Consider the following 18,331-nt stretch of genomic DNA (forward strand, 5'->3'; position numbering starts at 1 on the left):
GTACTACGCTTTTCTCATTTGCAATTGAATATTATTTGGCAACGTATAAGCACATTTAACTTTCCAAGATGTACTGTTAAGAAAATATATTTATGGCTGAGGCATAAAATAAACTAAGCATTATTGTCACTATAATGTTGAACAAGCCATATTCAGAAACATTGTTGGGTAATTCCAGAGAAGGCTTTTATTATGCAATGATTGTAAGTTTCGAGTGATAATGTGTACTTTGATTTGTAGGTCTCCAATTCTTTTCTCTAGAGAAAGAAAAAATCTAGTAACAAGTAGAAGGATAAAATAACTGCATATTGTGGAAGTCTTGGTGTTCTATGAGCTTGGTTGTTTGCTGGTAGACATTTCATTATCCAACTAGATAATACCATCAATGCTAATAAGCATGGGTTTTGCTACCTGTTTATAGGGATAGTCCTTGACTTACTTTATTTAAGTCAAGGACTTAATTTAGTGACTTAATTCATTTAGTGACTGTTTGAAGATACAATGGTACGAAGTCAATGGGTTCACTTAACAATGTGTTATTAACTTAACAATTGCAGTGATTCATTTAAAAACAAATGGCAAGAAAGGTTGTAAAGTGGGGTATAGCTCACTTAATAAGTGCCTTGATTAGCTACAAAAAATTGGGGCTCAATTGTGGTCATAAGTCAAGGACTACCTGTACGCAGTTGCTTGTCCTACCAGCTTTGGTGGGGGTGTAGATTCCTCCTTGGTGGTTCCTTGATTAGGGTATTGTTTTCCATCTGATTGTCTGTCTGGCACTGATCCCTGCTTATCTAAATGTAGGATGCCAGAGCTATGTGTTTTAATCTTGTTTTCTTTCCTAAATTTTTGTTGTCTTTTTCAAATGGTGCTTAAATGTGGTTTACAGGTAGCCTCAGTTATTCACTGCCTTGTTTAGCAACTGCTAGAAATCACGATCATGTCAAAGAAAACAGCCCCTGCAATCAGTCCTTACATTTACAGCCGTTGGAGCATTTCATGGTAAGGTAATCGTAATTTCTGAGCTTCAGTGGCTTCCAACCAGCAGAATTAATTAAGAAAGTGGAAGTGAAAATGCAATTTGCAGTCACGTGATATGTCATTTAATGATCTCGGTGATCCATTTAACGAAAATGTGGAAGTGACATTGCAATTCCAGAATGATTACATGACTTTTCTCTTAATGATTGTGGTGCTTAGCACTGGAATTGGTGATCCCAATTGGGTGCCAGTAAGTGAGGACTGCTTGTTATGTGTCTATTGGCTGATTTGTCCAAATGCCAGCATTTCTTTCTAGTATTCGTTAGTATTTTTGGATTTGGCTTGGTCCACATACTGCTTTTGACAAGTAGTTACAATCCTTTAATTTGGTAGCTACATTTCTACATGTACACAACACTACCAAAATAGTTATTCGTTTGACTAGCCATAATTTTAAGCTATATTATTTATTATATAAGAAAGGTTCAAACACACATCAAAGGGTCATCCTATTATGTCCTATTCCCAAACATCAAATTAAAGAAAATACCTTTTTGAAAATACCTTATATTTCTGATTGTTGAATTCTAATTTCAATCACTGTGTCTTTTAAAAAAATGTGTTCATTTTCACAATTTCCCATTTATTGTTGCCCATTTTGGACCCATGCTTTAGCATCTCCATAACCATTCTATTTCAGTATCATAATATAGCAGTAGACTTATATACCGCTTCATAGGCCTTTCAGGCCTCTCTAAGCGGTTTACAGAGAGTCAGAATATTGCCCCCAACAATCTGGGTCCTCATTTTACCCACCTCGGAAGGATGGAAGGCTGAGTCAACCCTGAGCCGGTGAGATTTGAACCGCTGACCTGCTGATCTAGCAGTAGCCTGCAGTGCTGCATTTAACCACTGCGCCACCTTGCGCCAATATACAGTTATATATACTGTATATAACAGCAAGAATACGGGAGATACAAATTGAAATTCCAAAATTTATACCTTAGTCTATTTCCATGAATGGCATAAGAGATTAGTTAGCTATTATAAAAAGACCTTTCCAAATTTTGGCATATAATTTTAACATTTTATAAACTGAAGTCTCATGCTGCTCACCCTGCTCTCTTTGAATAATGCTATCTCTGAAGATCGCATACATGCTATTTAATTTTTCTGATATGCCTTCAGCAAGAAAAAGTGCAGAAATACCTGAGAGAGTATTAGTTGTCCATGGAATGTTTGCACATATTTTCTTAAAAAAGCAAAATATGCAGCTTCTCCAATTTTTTCAGTGAAAGTCTGAAGCAAGAAATAACCCTAGAACAAACCAAGACAGGACAGTTCTCAGTTTCAGATCTGCTTTGAAGTTAGCAAATTACTAACAAAATGTCAGCATACAGTCATTATCTTACATGATATTTACCTGGATCTTATCTGGCCAATAAATTATGGCAATGGAAACTTACACCCTATCATTTCTGATTTCTTTATTTTTTTATTGTTTTGTGTTTTGGGCTGCTTATTGCTAACTGGTTAACAAAAATAATCAGTGAAATATTTCTAAATTATTCTTAGCAAGAGCAGTTAGATAATTATGCAGGTAAAAGAAAAAAGGTAAAGGTTCCCCACGCACATATACACACACATACACACACACAAACACACATCAAATCACCTTATTTTTAAATAAAGTGTATTTATATACATTACTATTATTGTACCTCAACCTTCATTTGACTATAATTGTTTTTACATCCTTTTATATGAAAATGGAATGCCATTGTATAGTTTTACTTTAAATTTATTTTAGGTGGAATGGACGAGACATTTAGAGTACATACAAGATATGCAACAAGAAATAACTTGCCCAGAGAGATACGTGTAAGATTTATTTTTTAAAAACTCTAAAAAATGAAATACTGCAAGCAACAAGAAGTACTAGAATCAAATACAAGTCTAGAGAGATAGTGGTATTGAAGCAAATTCCCAGGAAGGTTAGAGAAATAAGAAAAGAATGCCACTTCCTGACCAAGAGTCTGATTAAGAAAGGGGTGACTTTTAGATGGCTGATTCCAGAAGGAATTTTGGTAAATTGGCAAGAACAAAGGCACAGATTAGATACACTAGAGGAGGGCAGAATTATTTTATGAACAACATATAGTAGCACAGGAAGGAATGTTGGTAAGAGAAGAGGGAGGAACTAATTTCCAGGAAATTATGGGGAAAGAACAAGGGAGGACGAAGAAAGAACAGGAAGAGAAAGCGCTAAGAGAAGAGCAAAGGCCAAAGAGACAAAGGAACAGAGGGAGTTGAGAGCGATTAGATCAACTAAACCTATAAACCAATGATATGGAGGAAGAAATAAATGTAATCTCAATTAATATAAATGCACTAAACACGGCAATAAAAAGAAGAAGAACATTCAATAAACTAGAGAAACTGAAATTGGACATTAGATGCTTACAGGAAGTACATATTAGAAAGAAACACAGAAAACTTTTGGAACAGGTAAAACTAGGTAATTTATACACAACTCTGGCTGACCAAAGTAAAAAGGGAATAGCATTATATATTAGAAAGATAATCCAATCAAATATAATTTTTGAAGATGAGGAGGGGAGAATATTGATGGTGGAGATAACAATGAATCTGGGAAAGATATTATTAGTGGCAATATATGCCCCAAATGATAAACAAGAAGAATTTGTTGGGAAACTACATAAAAAGATAATAGAATATGAATACGAAGATATATGTATACTAGGAGACTTTAATGCAATTGTAAATAATGTAATAGACTATATATCTACACAGATGAACAAGAAGCTAAGAAAAACCCTACCCAAAACATTTTTCACAATGACGGAAGAATTAAATTTGCAAGACATTTGGAAAATAAGACACCCAAAAGAAAGACAATATAACTTCTACTCAAACAGACACTTATCTTGGTCAAGAATAGATATGATGTGGATATCAACAGAGTTAATACTCAAAACATTCAAAATAGACATAGACATAAGCACATGGGCTGATCATAATCCAATAATAATGACTTGGAAAGTCATATAAATGGTAAGATGACAGGAAAGATAGAGATCACAAAGGGATCTAGACAAGGTTGTCCACTATTGCCATTATTATTTATACTGACACTAGAGCTTTTGAACAGAGAAATACGACAAAATAAAGAGGTAAAAGGGATGAGAGTTAAGAAAGAAGAATATAAACTACAAGCATTTGCAGATGATTTGGTGTTTATTATGGAAGATCCAATAGAAACAGGGCCAAAACTAGTTGAAATAATAGAAGATATGGAGATAGTGGGCTTGAAGATCAATAAGGATAAAACAAAAATTTGACAGAAAAACAGAAAAGAGAGTTGATAGGGAAACTGGATATACAGGTGGTGAAAAAAGTAAAATATTTGGATATTCAATTGACATCAAGGTGTATAACACTAAAGGAGGATAACTATTATAAGGTGAGAAAACAAATAGAAATAGATTTTGAAAGATGGAAAAACCTACAATTATAATTGGTGGGAAGAATAGCAGTAGTAAAGATGAATATTCTACCAAGATTGCTATACCTATTCCAAACAATACCAATAAAATTGGAGAAAAAATTCTTTGAACAAAATAGTGGGGAAATATATATGGCAGGGGAAAAAAGCAAGAATTAACATAAAAATGTTGCAAGATGCAAGAATTCAAGTGGATTTGGATTACCAAATTGGGAATTGTATTATCAAGCAGCAGGATTAGCTTGGATTAAAGAATGGATTCTACTGAGTAATACAAGATTATTGACATTGGAAGGTCATGATTTGCAACTAGGTTGGCCTGCCTTTTTGTGGTATGGTAAAAGTAAGGTACATGGCTATTTTCAAAGACATTATGTAAGGAATGGATTGTTAACAATATGGGAAAGAGTGAAAGGGAAATACTATTTAAAATACCAATGTGGCTTTCAACAATGGAAGCATTGACACATCCAAATATTAGTAGTATGAAAAATATCACTAGATATAAAGATATTTTAACAGAAAGGGGGGAATTAAAACAAAAAGAAGTATTAGAAAAACAAGGGATTGATATAGGATGGTTTCCACAATGGCAAATAGAAGCAAGATATGAAAAAGATAAAAGGGAATATGGTTTCATCTTAGGAACTTCGGAGCTGGAAAAGATGTATATGGGAACAGAAGAAAAAAATTAATAAACTATATAGCTACCTATTAAGAACTAGCTTAGAAGAAGTGGTTGAAGATACAATGTTTAACTTGGGCAAAGAATTTTGGCCACATGATTGAGCTAGAAAAGTGGCAACAACTATGGGAAAGGAACTATAAATTACCCGTCAACGGCCTATAAAGAAAACTTATACAAAATGTTTTATAGATAGCACATGATACCCATAAAATTAGCAAAGATGTCTAAAGACAAATCACCGAATTGTTGGAAATGTCAACAAGCAATAGGCTCCTACTATCATATGTGGTGGACATGTGCAGAAGCAAGGGAATATTGGACTAAGATAAGAGTATGATTAAAGAAAATGTTACAACAAGAAATAGAATTTAGACCAGAGATATTCTTACTAGGTATTATCCCAGAGAAATTCAAGAAAGTGGATACCTATTTGATTATACATGTAACTACAGCAGCAAGAATTGTATTTGCCCAAAATTGGAAATCAAATAAGCTACCAACAGATGAAGAGATAATAAAAAAGATATTAGATTGTGCAGAGATGAATAGGTGGACAATGAAAATAAAGGATAAAGAGGAATCAGAGTACTTCAAGACATGGGGAAGAATGTATGATGGGCTAGACAAAGGAAACTAGAAAAGAAAATAGGGGGCAGATATAGAACCCAGACGAGGCACTGTTAAATGGAAGGGAGGTGGGGAAGAAGGGTAAAACAGAAAAGAAAATATTAAATATATAATTATACTGCCAAAAATGAGATATAAAGGGGAGGAAAATATAGCTAAGATAGATTAGCAAAGATAAGGGAATAAGAAATAATATAAAATTATATTTGGGTCTGCAGAAATACCATCCCAAGGAAATATAAACTGAGACCGGAAAGAGACACCTACAATAATAGAAAAGAAAGAGAGACAGGAGAACATTAAAGGAAGATTGGGAAAAGAAGAAAGAGGCAATGAGAGGAGGATGGAAGGAAGAGGAAGAGAAGGAATGGGAGAAAGGCAAGGGAAGAAGGAAGAGGAAGGAGAGGAAGAAGAAAGAAAGAAGGGAGGGAGGTAGAAAAGAAAGGGAAAATGAGGTGGTGTTACAACAGGAACAGGAAGAAGAGATGGTAAATAAAGCAACCCAAATTGTATATTATAATCTATTAAATGAAATAATAAATGTACATAAGAATGATAAATGTATAGAAAAATAACAACTATGTGAATGTATACTTAAAATGTTCTGTAAGAGAATAAAAAATAAAACATTTTCTGGGGGGGAAAATCATGGTGTATCTTAAACTCTGGTGTGTCTTATAGTCCAAAAAATATGGTATCTGGTGCAGATACATACACTTGCATTTCTGAATGCACTATACCAAATCACAAAATTTGAACAGGTTCAAATAAGATATTCTGGGCTTTTGAAAATGTAATATCAGAACATTAAATTTCTGTGCATAAAACATTTGGTTTCCAATAAGAGCATTAAGCATTCTGACCTTTAGGTAGTGAACCTGCATGAAGATTTTTTCGGCATTGAGGCCATGTTTGACTACAGAAGAACCAGATTCAGTCACTTTGCCCGTTTTCTCTTTGTTTGGCCTAAAAGGGTACAAAACAATAACATCATTCTAGACAAAGTGACAGAAACATATTTATTATTTCATAAAATTTAATTATCAAAACACCTGATTAAAAACAGGAACAACATAATATCTGATTCACGGATTAGGTTCTGAAACTTCTGTTCAATGAAACTCTCTTTGTGGAAAAGTAGTGCAACGATACAATTTTTTGCTATAATATTGTGTGCATGGTAAATAAACAGCTGACACTGAACCGATAGCCCAAGTTAAGCTGGTGTGAAGCTACTTAACTCTTCTCCCAGACATTATATCACATCATGTGGCATTCTGCTAAGATATGTTATACAGACAGGATCATCACATCATAGCAAAGGAAAATGAGAAGAGATGGAAACATTCTAGATGAGAGAGGAAAAAATCCAGCTACACATTTTGATTGCTTTTATCCAGACTTCATTTTAGCAGCTCACAAGGCCATACCTATCAAGTAAAAACATTTTATTTCATCTATGTCTACCATGTTTAAAGTGTGCCAGGTTTTCCCTCATTTTTATTCTATTTTATACTTTCTTCCTTTAAAAAACAATGACATACTATGTTTTGGTCTCCAAATTTTCATTTAGGAGGTCTGCAATATCCTCTACCAGTTCTGATTGATAAGATTCTTCATCAATGAATGGTCACTCTGCCAGAAATGCATTTATTTACAGAATTTTTATACTAGCCGTATCATTAAATTATTCTGTTTACAGCATACTATAGATTTAAACACAGAGAACTTGTTCTGCTTCAGTTCAAATGACAACGTGTTATAGTGAAGCATTTATATAAGTTCTGATGAAAGCTGGTTTCTACACAAGTAGTCCTCAACTTATAACCATTTGTTTAGTGACTGTTCAAAGTTACAATGGCACTGAGAAAATAACTTATGACTATTTTTCAAATGACCGTTAGACACCCACATGGTCAGGTGATCAAAATTCAGACACTTGACAACTGGTGTGTATTTATGACAGTTGTAGTGTCCTGAGTTCATGGGATCACCTTGATCCCATGACAAATACACCACTTGCTGTTTTGCAAACTAAAAACCAGCAGCAGTCCATTAAATTTTTTTGTTATATTTATTAGCCAATAAATTACACCAAATTATTTTAGCTTATCTCATTGTCTTTTGATACTGGGAGTTGCTCCAATCCCTTTATCTACTTTATTTCTTCTTTCTTCTTTCTTCTTTGTGTGTCCAGCATAAATAGCGGCTAAATGCTGGCTTTATGTTATAATTTTGACATTTATATGGCAATATATCACAAGTTTTAATAGTTGAAAAATGCTATTAAAATTGAACTTATTTAAAAAGCTGCCATCAATGTCAGATTACACTCTATAAGAGAATCTCATATGTATATATGTGCTTCATCAGATTTCTCAAAGTAGCTAAAAAGCAGTTTTAAAAATTAAAATGTAATTGAATTGAAAGGGTACAGAAAGCTACAAAGTCCAATTCTGTTCAGATATCCGAACTGAAGCATCTGGCTCTCTCCATCTTCCACAGTTAGGGCTCTATCACAACAATACACACACACACACACACACACACACACACAAACACACAATCCTGTATACACTGTAAGAAAAGCAACCATCATCAGTCACCCTGTCAATCAGAAGCTGCATGGAAGATAATGATAAGGCAGCCTCTTCAATATACATCTATTATCAAATGGCACTTTTGGAAATATGAGAATTGAATGTGATTATTTAAATGGGAAGGGAAACTAGGCATGTTGGAGGTGTGAATCCAATCGCACAGGCTCTTCAGCTCCTTATGATCTATTGACAACACTGTGGTGTACAGGGTAGATAGAAGGTTAAGGATTTATCTGTGCCCCTTATTCACTAACACTCTGCCTGATGTTTGTTTAAAACAATGCTTCTCAACATCAACAACTTTAATGACTTTAATGACTTCAATGAATTCTCCAGCCAGCATGGGTGACTTCCTTCAGCCTTCACACTCACACAGAGCATAAGGTCTTAGACTCTCCTCCTCACAGGATATAGCTAGCTAGGTGGTAGGTTTGGCCTAAAAATGTAATGCATGTCCTGTACATCAATCTCCTTTCTATTATAATTATAAAACCAGCTTCACTAATTCTTGCTGGACTTAGATTTATGCTTTCAGGAACACCCATAATACTTGAACAGCTACTATAAAGGTCAAACAGGAGCTGGACACAGTGAGAGTCTCAGGACAACTATTGTAGCAGAGAAATGTTAAAAGTAGAAATCCACAACTATGACATTATTTTGATCTAACCACTCCCTTTGAGCCTAATTTAACTGAGGAAGATTTTTAAAAGGTGAAACTAATCCTTTAAATGTTCTTAAAAAATCTGTATCAGTTCTTGGCTCTAAGTTTGGAAGTTATATCAGCTAATGGAACCTCAGGATTAATATAGATCTCTTTTAACATTTCAAACTCTATAAAATGGGTTTTGAGAAGCTCCGTAGCACTTCATCTTTGGAGGTGATTTCATTAGGGTTGTGTAGCCTTTAGAGCTGAGGGAAAAATGGAGCTTCAAAGATGAGGGACACTCATATTGCTCTTCTCAGCTGTACAGATAGTCCTCAACTTCTGACCAAAACTGAGCCCCAAAATTTACATTGCTATTCAAAGCAGTTTTTAAATGCCCCATTTTACAACCTTTTTTGTCACAATTATTAAATGAATCCCTGCTGTTAATGAATTATGCTGTCGTTAAGCGAGTCTGGTTCTCTTCTTTGACTTTTATTGTTGGGAGCTGATCATGTAACCCCAGGACATGTAACTGTCATAAATATGTGTCAGTTGCCAAGTGTCCAAATTTTAAGCACATGACCAAAGCTCATGTGAAAAATGTCTATGAAGATTCTCAGTCATCCACGTCTTGGTTGTCCCAAAGGTGCTTTTTCAAAGGCAACTGGACTTTCTGTTGTTTTTTTTCTTTGAAGACATTTTGCTTCTCATCCAAGAAGCTTCTTCAGAGCTGAATAAACTCTTTGGATGAGAAGCAGAATATCTTCAAAGAAAAACAAAAAAAGTCCAGTTGCCTCTTGAAAAAACACCTTGGGGACGCTCATGTGAAAAATGGCCATAATGGTCATACTGCCCTTTCTAACTGTAGCCCAATGCTAGAAAAAACAGATTTTCACCTTTGAATCTGAAGGGCAGAAGAGACCTATCACTTAAGTGTCAACATAGGGAGAAGTTGATAATGAATTCTCTGCATACAGTCCTTGTATGAAAAGTTTAATTTTCAAACAGGGGTAGGTCGAAAACCAATGTGGAATGAATTTCAGTGGATATACTGTTTCAGAATAAAGTCCTGCTCTGCACAGAGACTTCCTATACACAATTGTCTAGACTAGAGATTTGGGCTGCAACCTTCTGTGAAGCATTACACATAAATACATGAATAGCAGTATACTCCAATCTGAATTCCATGCATAACTATGCATGCTATTGGAAGGCTGGAGTCGTTCCATGGAATAATAAAACACAAGCAAAGCCAACCATGAATTAACTATTTCTCTGAACAATTTCATAGAATGGGGTTTATACTTTAAAGACTTGGAGCATAAGCACAGGTAAACTGTAGTGCCAAATCCAGCTTCAGATCTGCATTCAACAGTACATAATAGAGCCAGTATATTTTAGAACCAATCAGTGAATTACACACAGACAGTGATGCACACAGAAACACACGCATTCTTTAAATAAGTCTTCCACATGTTAATAGTCTCAGTTGGTATTGTCTGTGATGGTTTTGCAGAAAACTCTGTCCAACGGAATTTGTCGTTCAAAAAAATAAATAAATTATGTGAGAAGGGAAATCTTTTATTCTTTTCTGGAATCAACATTTAAGACGGTTAAGTTTCCTTTTATGATTCCAGTAGCAAATTTCAGCCCAAACTTATATAGTCAGAAATAAATCCTGCTGAGTTGCACAGGACTGAATTCCAGATTTGTTTTGTTTAATTTGTCTTCAATATCCTTCCATCACTTTGGCTCATTCAAATTTTCCAATATCCTCTTTGGGTGGGGTGGGGGAATGCAATGACTTAATCTGATCATTTGGACATGCTTAGTTTTCAGAGGAAAAACACCTGGAAGGGGAAGACACAGTCAAAGCAAGCAGTCTGAACTGTACCTTAAAACCTGCAGATCCCCTTCTGAATTCTGCACTTCATCCATAAGACGGTGCCAGCGCAACAAAGTTTTCAGCTCCTGTTGCTCTTTTGCTTCAGTGACTGACAGCTGCTTGGGACAACAAACAAACTGTTCAGTGTTAAATTTTCTCCTGATTCCGCCCCCCAATAATTTCTGAATGGAAAGCGTAACAAAGGTTATGTTGTACTGTTAATATAATTTAGGTATAAATCTGCATCTGTATCTGGGCATACACAGGTATACACAAATGCATTATGTATGTATGCACCATACATCACAGTAAGACAGAGTAATAACAGAGACTTTGCAGAAATGAAAATAACTGTTCCAAATATTAATATGGGAGATATTTAGTTCTAATAACAGTTTATCTAAGCATAAGTAATATTGCTCCCTGGGTCCTTTATGTCTTCAGGCTGCCTGGAAGATTTCTCTTTTTAGATAAATTCGGCCTCTTGAGTTCAAAAACAGCCATGATGCGTCCCTTAATGAAATTGAGTTTGACACCCCTGTATTATATGAATGTGTATCTTCTGTATATATATGTACATACATATATACATACATACATACATACACATATATTTGTATGTGTGTGAATAAACATGATGTAGTGGCTGAGGCAACAGGCTAAAACCGGGAGACCAGGAATTCTAGTTCTGCCTTAAATATGAAACCAGCTGGATGACCTTAGGCCTTTGACTCTATCTCATCCCTAGGAAGAAGGTAAGGGCAAACCACTTACCTTCTGCAGGCATCTGTTGAGACAGTTGCTAACACTGCCTCAAAGGACCCCCACCTCTTAAGTTTAGAGTTCTCTGATTTTGCAGGCAAAATGGCCCCCAAAAGAAAAAAAAAATGAATGGAGAAGCACACCAAAATTTCAGCAATTGAGGCAGGTGTTCCAGTCATGACAGTTTGCAGATTCAATTTGCAGAGTCAATCTCAAGATGGAGATTTCAGACTGAGAGTTATTAATCACTACTAGGTGTTACAGGCATCAAATTATTATTCATGGTATAATTATTCATGGTATACTAGACCGAAGAAATAATGGCTACTTTTTCAGTTCTGAAAGCATGAAGGCCACCCGAGTTTCAGATTTACATCCTGTCGCGAATGGCTTAGCAAAGTGATACTGATCATTTTTTTAAACTTCAAGATAGACTTCAAAAGAAAATGGAAGTCAGCACTTGTACAGAATATAAGTAGAGATTTTAGCAGGACTACCATCTGATCAAGGAAATTTTAGTAAGCTAATTTCATGTTATTGGTCAATTAATTACAGGCTCTCCAAAAAAAGAAAGATATGTAGTGATTCTATCAGATGGATGTACAGATATTCTTTGACTTATGATCACAATTGAATCCAAAATTTATGTTGTTCAGTGAGACATTTGTTAAGTGATGGTTGCCCCATTTTACGACATTTCTTGTCACAATTGTTGAATGAATCACTGCAGTTGTTAAGTTAGTAACACAGTTATTAAGTAAATCTGGCTTCCCCATTGACTTTGCTTGTCAAATGGTCGCAAAAGGTGATCAGGTGATCCAAGACACTGCAACCATCATCAATATGAGTCAGCTGCCAAGCCTCTGAATTTAGATCACATGACCACATGATCACATTAACCACCATGCAGATTGTTGCATGAGCAGGCACAAAAACAGCTAAGGAAATGATTAAAGTCTGGGAAACCAAGCCCCTCATCTGTCAACAGGAGTGCTGATTTACCACCAGCTTATCAAGTACTTAGAAGACAGGAGCTGAGCAACACAAGCAAATGACTGCTGACTTAAAAGCCAGCCATCAACACACCTCAATCAGCATCTAAAAAGTCACATACAACAGGCACCAAATAAATACCACACACAGAACAGCATATACTCTATTAGGGAGAAGTTCCCTGAAGATGAGCTCCAGCATGAGTCTGAAAATTCGGAAGACAAAACCTCTGGTCCTGATGACTGACCCAGATTGGATCTTTCATATCTTCTTTTCAGAACTTTATTTTGTAGGCCACCCAGAGTCATCTTACAGGGGAGATGGGCGGCATAAAAAAAATCATAACAAATAAATAAATAAATAGGAGAAAATGCTGAGAACAACTCCATAAAAGACTAGAAAAACTCAGTCTTCAAAATCAAATTGGAGATAGTTGAAAAAAAATCAGAAAGAGAATATAATAACTAAAAAATAAATTAATTTAGCAAGATGAGAGACAGCTTTGAAAGTTAATTTGATGGGGTTTAGATTTAGATTTAGATTTAATTGAACATTTATATGCCGCCCTTTTCCCTGAGGGGACTCAGGGCGGCTTACAACAATGGGGGGAAGGGAGTGCAAGACAAGACTTAAAAGAAAAAGAAACGTGAATAAAAGAAATTAACCATAAAAACACAACATTCACTCAACATTCGGGCGGGGTGAGAATAATCCTATCCCCAGGCCTGACGGGATAGCCAGATCTTGAGGGCTGTGCGGAAGGCCTGGACTGTGGTGAGGGTACGGATCTCCACGGGGAGGTTGTTCCATAGTGTCGGAGCTGCAACTGAGAAGGCTCTCCTCCGCGTAGTCGCCAGTCGGCACTGACTGGCGGATGGAATTCGGAGGAGGCCTACTCTGTGCGATCTGATGGGACGCAGGGAGGTAATTGGCAGGAGGCGGTCTCTCAGATAGCCAGATCCACTACCATGGAGCGCTTTATAGGTGGTAAGTAAGACCTTGAAGTGCACCCGACGATCAACAGGTAGCCAGCGCAGCTCACGGAGGATCGGTGTTATATGGGCGAACCGTGGTGCGCCCATGATCACTCGCGCGGCCGCGTTCTGAACTAGCTGAAGTCGCCGGATGCTCTTCAAGGGCAGCCCCATGTAGAGCACATTGCAGTATTCCAGCCTAGAGATCACAAGGGCTCGAGTGACTGTTGTGAGAGCCTCCCGGTTCAGGTAGGGCCGCAACTGGCGCACCAGGCGAACCTGGGCAAATGCCCCCCTGGTCACAGCCGACAAATGGTGGTCAAAACTCAGCTGTGGATCCAGGAGGACTCCCAAGTTGCGGACCCTGTCTGAGGGGTATAAATTTTGCCCCCCCAGCCTGATTGATGGAACGTTAGCCAAATTTTTGGGAGGAAAACACAACAGCCACTCGGTCTTTTCCGGGTTGAGCACCAGTTTGTTAGCTCTCATCCAGTCTTTAACAGCCTCAAGGCCCCGGTTCATCACGTCCACCGCTTCATTGAGTTGGCACGGGGCGGACAGATACAACTGCGTATCGTCCGCATATTGGTGGTACTTAATCCCGTGCCTCCGAATGATCTCGCCCAGCAGTTTCATGTATATGTTAAATAGCAGGGGGGACAGAACCGAGCCCTGCGGCACCCCACAGGTTAGGGGCCTCGGGGACAATCTCTCCCTCCCCACCAACACCGACTGCGACCTGTCCGAGAGGTAGGAGGAGAACCACTGTAAAACAGTTCCGCCCACCCCCACCTCCCGCAGTCGTCGCAGAAGGATACCATGGTCGATGGTATCGAAAGCCACTGAGAGGTCAAGGAGAACCAGGATGGACGCATAGCCTCCATCTCTGGCTCTCCAGAGATCATCGGTCAATGCGACCAAAGCGGTTTCAGTGCTGTAACCGGGCCTGAAGCCAGACTGGAAGGGGTCAAGATAGTTAGCTTCCTCCAAGGTACGCTGAAGCTGTAAGGCCACCACCTTCTCAACAACCTTCCCCACAAAGGGGAGGTTGGGGACTGGACGATAGTTATTAAGAACTGCTGGATCCAAGGACGGTTTCTTCAGGAGGGGCCTCACCACCGCCGCCTTAAGCACGGTGGGGAGGTGTCCCTCCCGAAGAGAGGCGGTAACAACCGCCTGGATCCAGCCTCGTGTCACCTCTCTGCTGTTGGCAGTCAGCCAAGAGGGACACGGGTCCAGTATGCAGGTGGAGGAACTCACAGCTCGCATAGCCTTGTCCACATCCCCGGAGTCAACATCCTGAAACTCAATCCAGAGATGGTCTACCAAGTTATTCCCTTGTGTCTCGGCTGGATCTGCGGGAGTGGAGTCCAGTTCCGATCGAAACCGAGCAACTTTGTCCGCCAAGAACTGACCATACTCCTCAGCCTTACCCTGCAGGGGGTTCCCCGTCTCCCTCCTATTTAGGAGGGAGCGGGTTATCCTGAACAGGGCGGCTGGGCGGGACTCGGCGGACGCTACCAAGGAGGCAATGTGTGATCTTTTGGCGGTTTTCAAAGCCCAAATATACTCCTTGGTGCAAGCTGTCAACAGTGCTCGGTTCGATACGGACCTATCGGACCTCCACAGGTGCTCTAGGCGTCTCCTCCGGTGCTTTATCTCGCGGAGCTCCTCGGTGAACCAAGGGGGCCTCCGCGAGCCGCTGACCCGGAGGGGCCGTAGTGGCGCAATTCGGTCCAGAGACTCTGATGCCGCCGAGTGCCAGGCCGCAGCAATAGTCTCCGCCGAACTGTGGGCGAGAGCATCTGGAATGACCCCAAGCTCCGTCTGGAACCTAACAGGGTCCATCAGTCGCCTGGGGCAGAACCACCTGGTCGGTTCCTCCTCCCCACGGTGGGGGTTTGGCCTCCGGAAGTCTAGCCTCAGTAGGTAGTGGTCTGACCACGACAGGGGAATGATCTCATTTCCCCTCAGACCAAGATCATAACTCCACTGCTCCGAGAGGAATACGAGGTCAAGTGTGTGCCCCGCTAAGTGGGTAGGGCCTCGAATTACCTGGGTCAGGCCCATGGCTGTCATGGAAGCCATGAACTCCTGCGCTCCGTCAGAGTGTTCACCGAGCGAAGGCAGGGTTAATTTGAATGACATGATAAAAGTCACTCAAGTGAAATACATTAATCTGAAATTTGTGAAAGTAGTAAATTTATTTGTTCTAGATAAATTTGTGTTACCATAGATATTAAGTCTTGAATGTTTGAAGCCAAATTAATTAAACAATATTGAAGTCAGGAAGGTTGACTAGAAGTTCTCCAGCTGAACAGATATGAGGAGGGGGTGAGCTCTGAAGATCCTCACATGAACCCTGTCTGACAAACCAATTCCGAGATCCTTTTTGGATCAACCCCCCCCCAGGAGGGGGGCGAAGAATGGCAGTGTTTCATCAGACCCAGAGGGAGGCAACAGGTCCCTCGCAGGTCAAAGATTTGCTCTTTGGGGAGGGCAAAAATTGGAATAGGGGCGGCAGCATGGCAACATGGCTGCATAAGAAGCTAGCTTCCAGCCAAAGCAATTGAGCAGGAGCGTACAGGGACAAGATGATAACTGGTAAGAAGATCTAATTAACCCACAGTCATAAATCAAAACTTGGAAAAGGCAAAAAATCCTGAAAGTATGAATAATATTAATAAACAAAATCCAGATTTTGGATTTTGGATAAAATAAAGAAAGAAAGGGGAAAAGGGAAGGTTGAATCACAAGCCCCCAAAAAGCCATTTGCTTGAAATAATTTGGACAGAAAAGGAGAAAGTAGAGAAGTAACAAACCCACTTAAATACAAAGTCTAAATTTGGTTTTGGATTTGAAATAGAAACCAAACATATCAAAGAGATTTGCTTCATCCGAATTTCTTCTAACTAATATATCTTAAGCAACTCCACTTAATGAGAGGTGGAATGTAACAAGGGGAAAAATCAAGAAAAAAGCACTATTTTCTCACTGATAACTGATAACCTAATCTTTCCTGTGCAGGAAGATTTAATTAACCAACTGTCATAAATCAGAACTTGGGAAAGAAGGAAGCAAAGAGAAACATACCCGAGTTGAGCTGTATACAAGTTTGTTCCAATTAATATATTCTGAGCAACTATAACCAACGAGAAGTGGAAGGTAGCAAGGGGGGAAAATAATAATAAAATCAAGAACTGGGAAAATACGAAAAAATTTTCTTTGCAAAGATCAAGATGGGTCCTGCTTCTCTTCCGCTTCACATTAGCTGAATTAGCTAAATTTAAGGTGGGCCAGAACTTTGAAATAAGATAATTGACTGTATAATTAACTGTAACTTTGAAACTGGATATTATGGAAAGATGGAATTTGACGAACTACATGAAATTATAAAAAATATGCATAAATCATTAAAATCAAGTCTAAATAGAATTCTGAACTCAGAGAAGCAGGAACTGAAGGAAGAAGTGAAGGAAGAAGGGGGGAGGAAGAATGAAGGGATAGAAATGGTGGGAAATAAAAAGCAGACAAAAAACTTCATTGGGTTCGACATTGGGTAAAGGGGGGATGTGTCCCAACAAAAGGAAATAAAAAGCAGACAAAAGACTTATGGAGGGTGACAGTGGCATAGCGAAAACTGAAGAAGGGAGTTACGCCCCAACAAAGGAAAATATAAAAGATTTATTTGGGTTTGACAGTGGCTTGGGGAAAATTGAAGAGGGTGGATGTGTGAAATAAAGAAAATGGAGAAGACAGGAATAGAGAAGTGGAACAAAAGACTTACGGTACTAGGAAAAAATCAGACAACTAGAAATTGTTATATAGGAAAATATAAAGCTAAGGTAAAGAGGTTTACTCCTAAACATGACAATAAAATTGAGTTGCTAACGGTTTGAATATGACAATGGAAAGATAATTAAATAAAGGTTAAAATATATGGAATATGGACAAATATGAAACTGTTATGGGGAGATGGTAAAGCAGAGATTTGTGATGCACTTTTATACATGATAATTAAACTGAGTTGCTAATTGATTGAATATGACAATGGAAGGATAATTAAGCATAGGTTAAAATATACAAAACATGGACATATATAGAACTTCTAAGATGATGAACAAAGTGAGATGTGTACCGCTTGTTATTCTAGATAGTATATTAAGTGAACTGTAATGAACACTGAATAGTAAGATTATTTAAAGTCAGTTAAGGGTAACCTAAGCCAAGATATGGAAAAATGGAGAGGGAACATGAAATATACTTAAAATGGGAAATTACTGATATTTAAAGACAGAAGCACAAATTTGGGGATGTAAGAATGCATAATTATATAAATATAATGATGAGAATAGCTAGGAATTGAAACCAGGTCTACATCTCAGCCAAAAATAGGCTAAAGAGGGAGGGCGGGTAAAAAACACAGTTACTATATATGTATACATTTTTTCTCTTTTAAAAAAAGGAGGAGGAAGATATATGTTAAAATTAAATATGTATATTGAAAAGTATTATAAATACCATTAACATAAAATGGAGCTTGCTCAGGAGCTGAAATACACCAAGTAAATGAGATGAAGAATGTGAAGTAGAGGAGAGGTAAGGGAAGAAAAGAGAGATAGGAGAGAGGGCGGGGGTGGGGAAGA

The 18,331-nt window shown here is 38.2% G+C and overlaps 1 protein-coding gene across 4 annotated transcripts in view; it reads right to left on the reverse strand.

Moving 5' to 3' along the window:
• The window catches only part of AOPEP (aminopeptidase O (putative)), a 213,891-nt gene that overhangs the window by 121,365 nt on the left and 74,195 nt on the right, over window positions 1–18,331 (reverse strand). For all 4 annotated transcript variants that reach the window (XR_015696708.1, XM_087715919.1, XM_087715918.1 and 1 more), the window contains exons 7-9: window positions 10,966–11,072; window positions 6,686–6,788; window positions 2,191–2,298 (exon numbers count right to left, since the gene is read on the reverse strand). Coding sequence is in view for 3 of the 4 variants with exons in the window: in XM_087715919.1 (XP_087572045.1) it covers window positions 2,191–2,298; window positions 6,686–6,788; window positions 10,966–11,072 (318 nt within the window). In the remaining variant the exon portion in view is untranslated. The remainder of the gene's footprint in view (window positions 1–2,190; window positions 2,299–6,685; window positions 6,789–10,965; window positions 11,073–18,331) is intronic.

The sequence above is a fragment of the Thamnophis sirtalis genome, unplaced genomic scaffold (assembly GCF_051295495.1).
Source record: "Thamnophis sirtalis isolate CommonGarterSnake01/CBP01778 unplaced genomic scaffold, rThaSir2_p1.2 scaffold_5, whole genome shotgun sequence".
Lineage (NCBI taxonomy): Eukaryota > Metazoa > Chordata > Lepidosauria > Squamata > Natricidae > Thamnophis > Thamnophis sirtalis.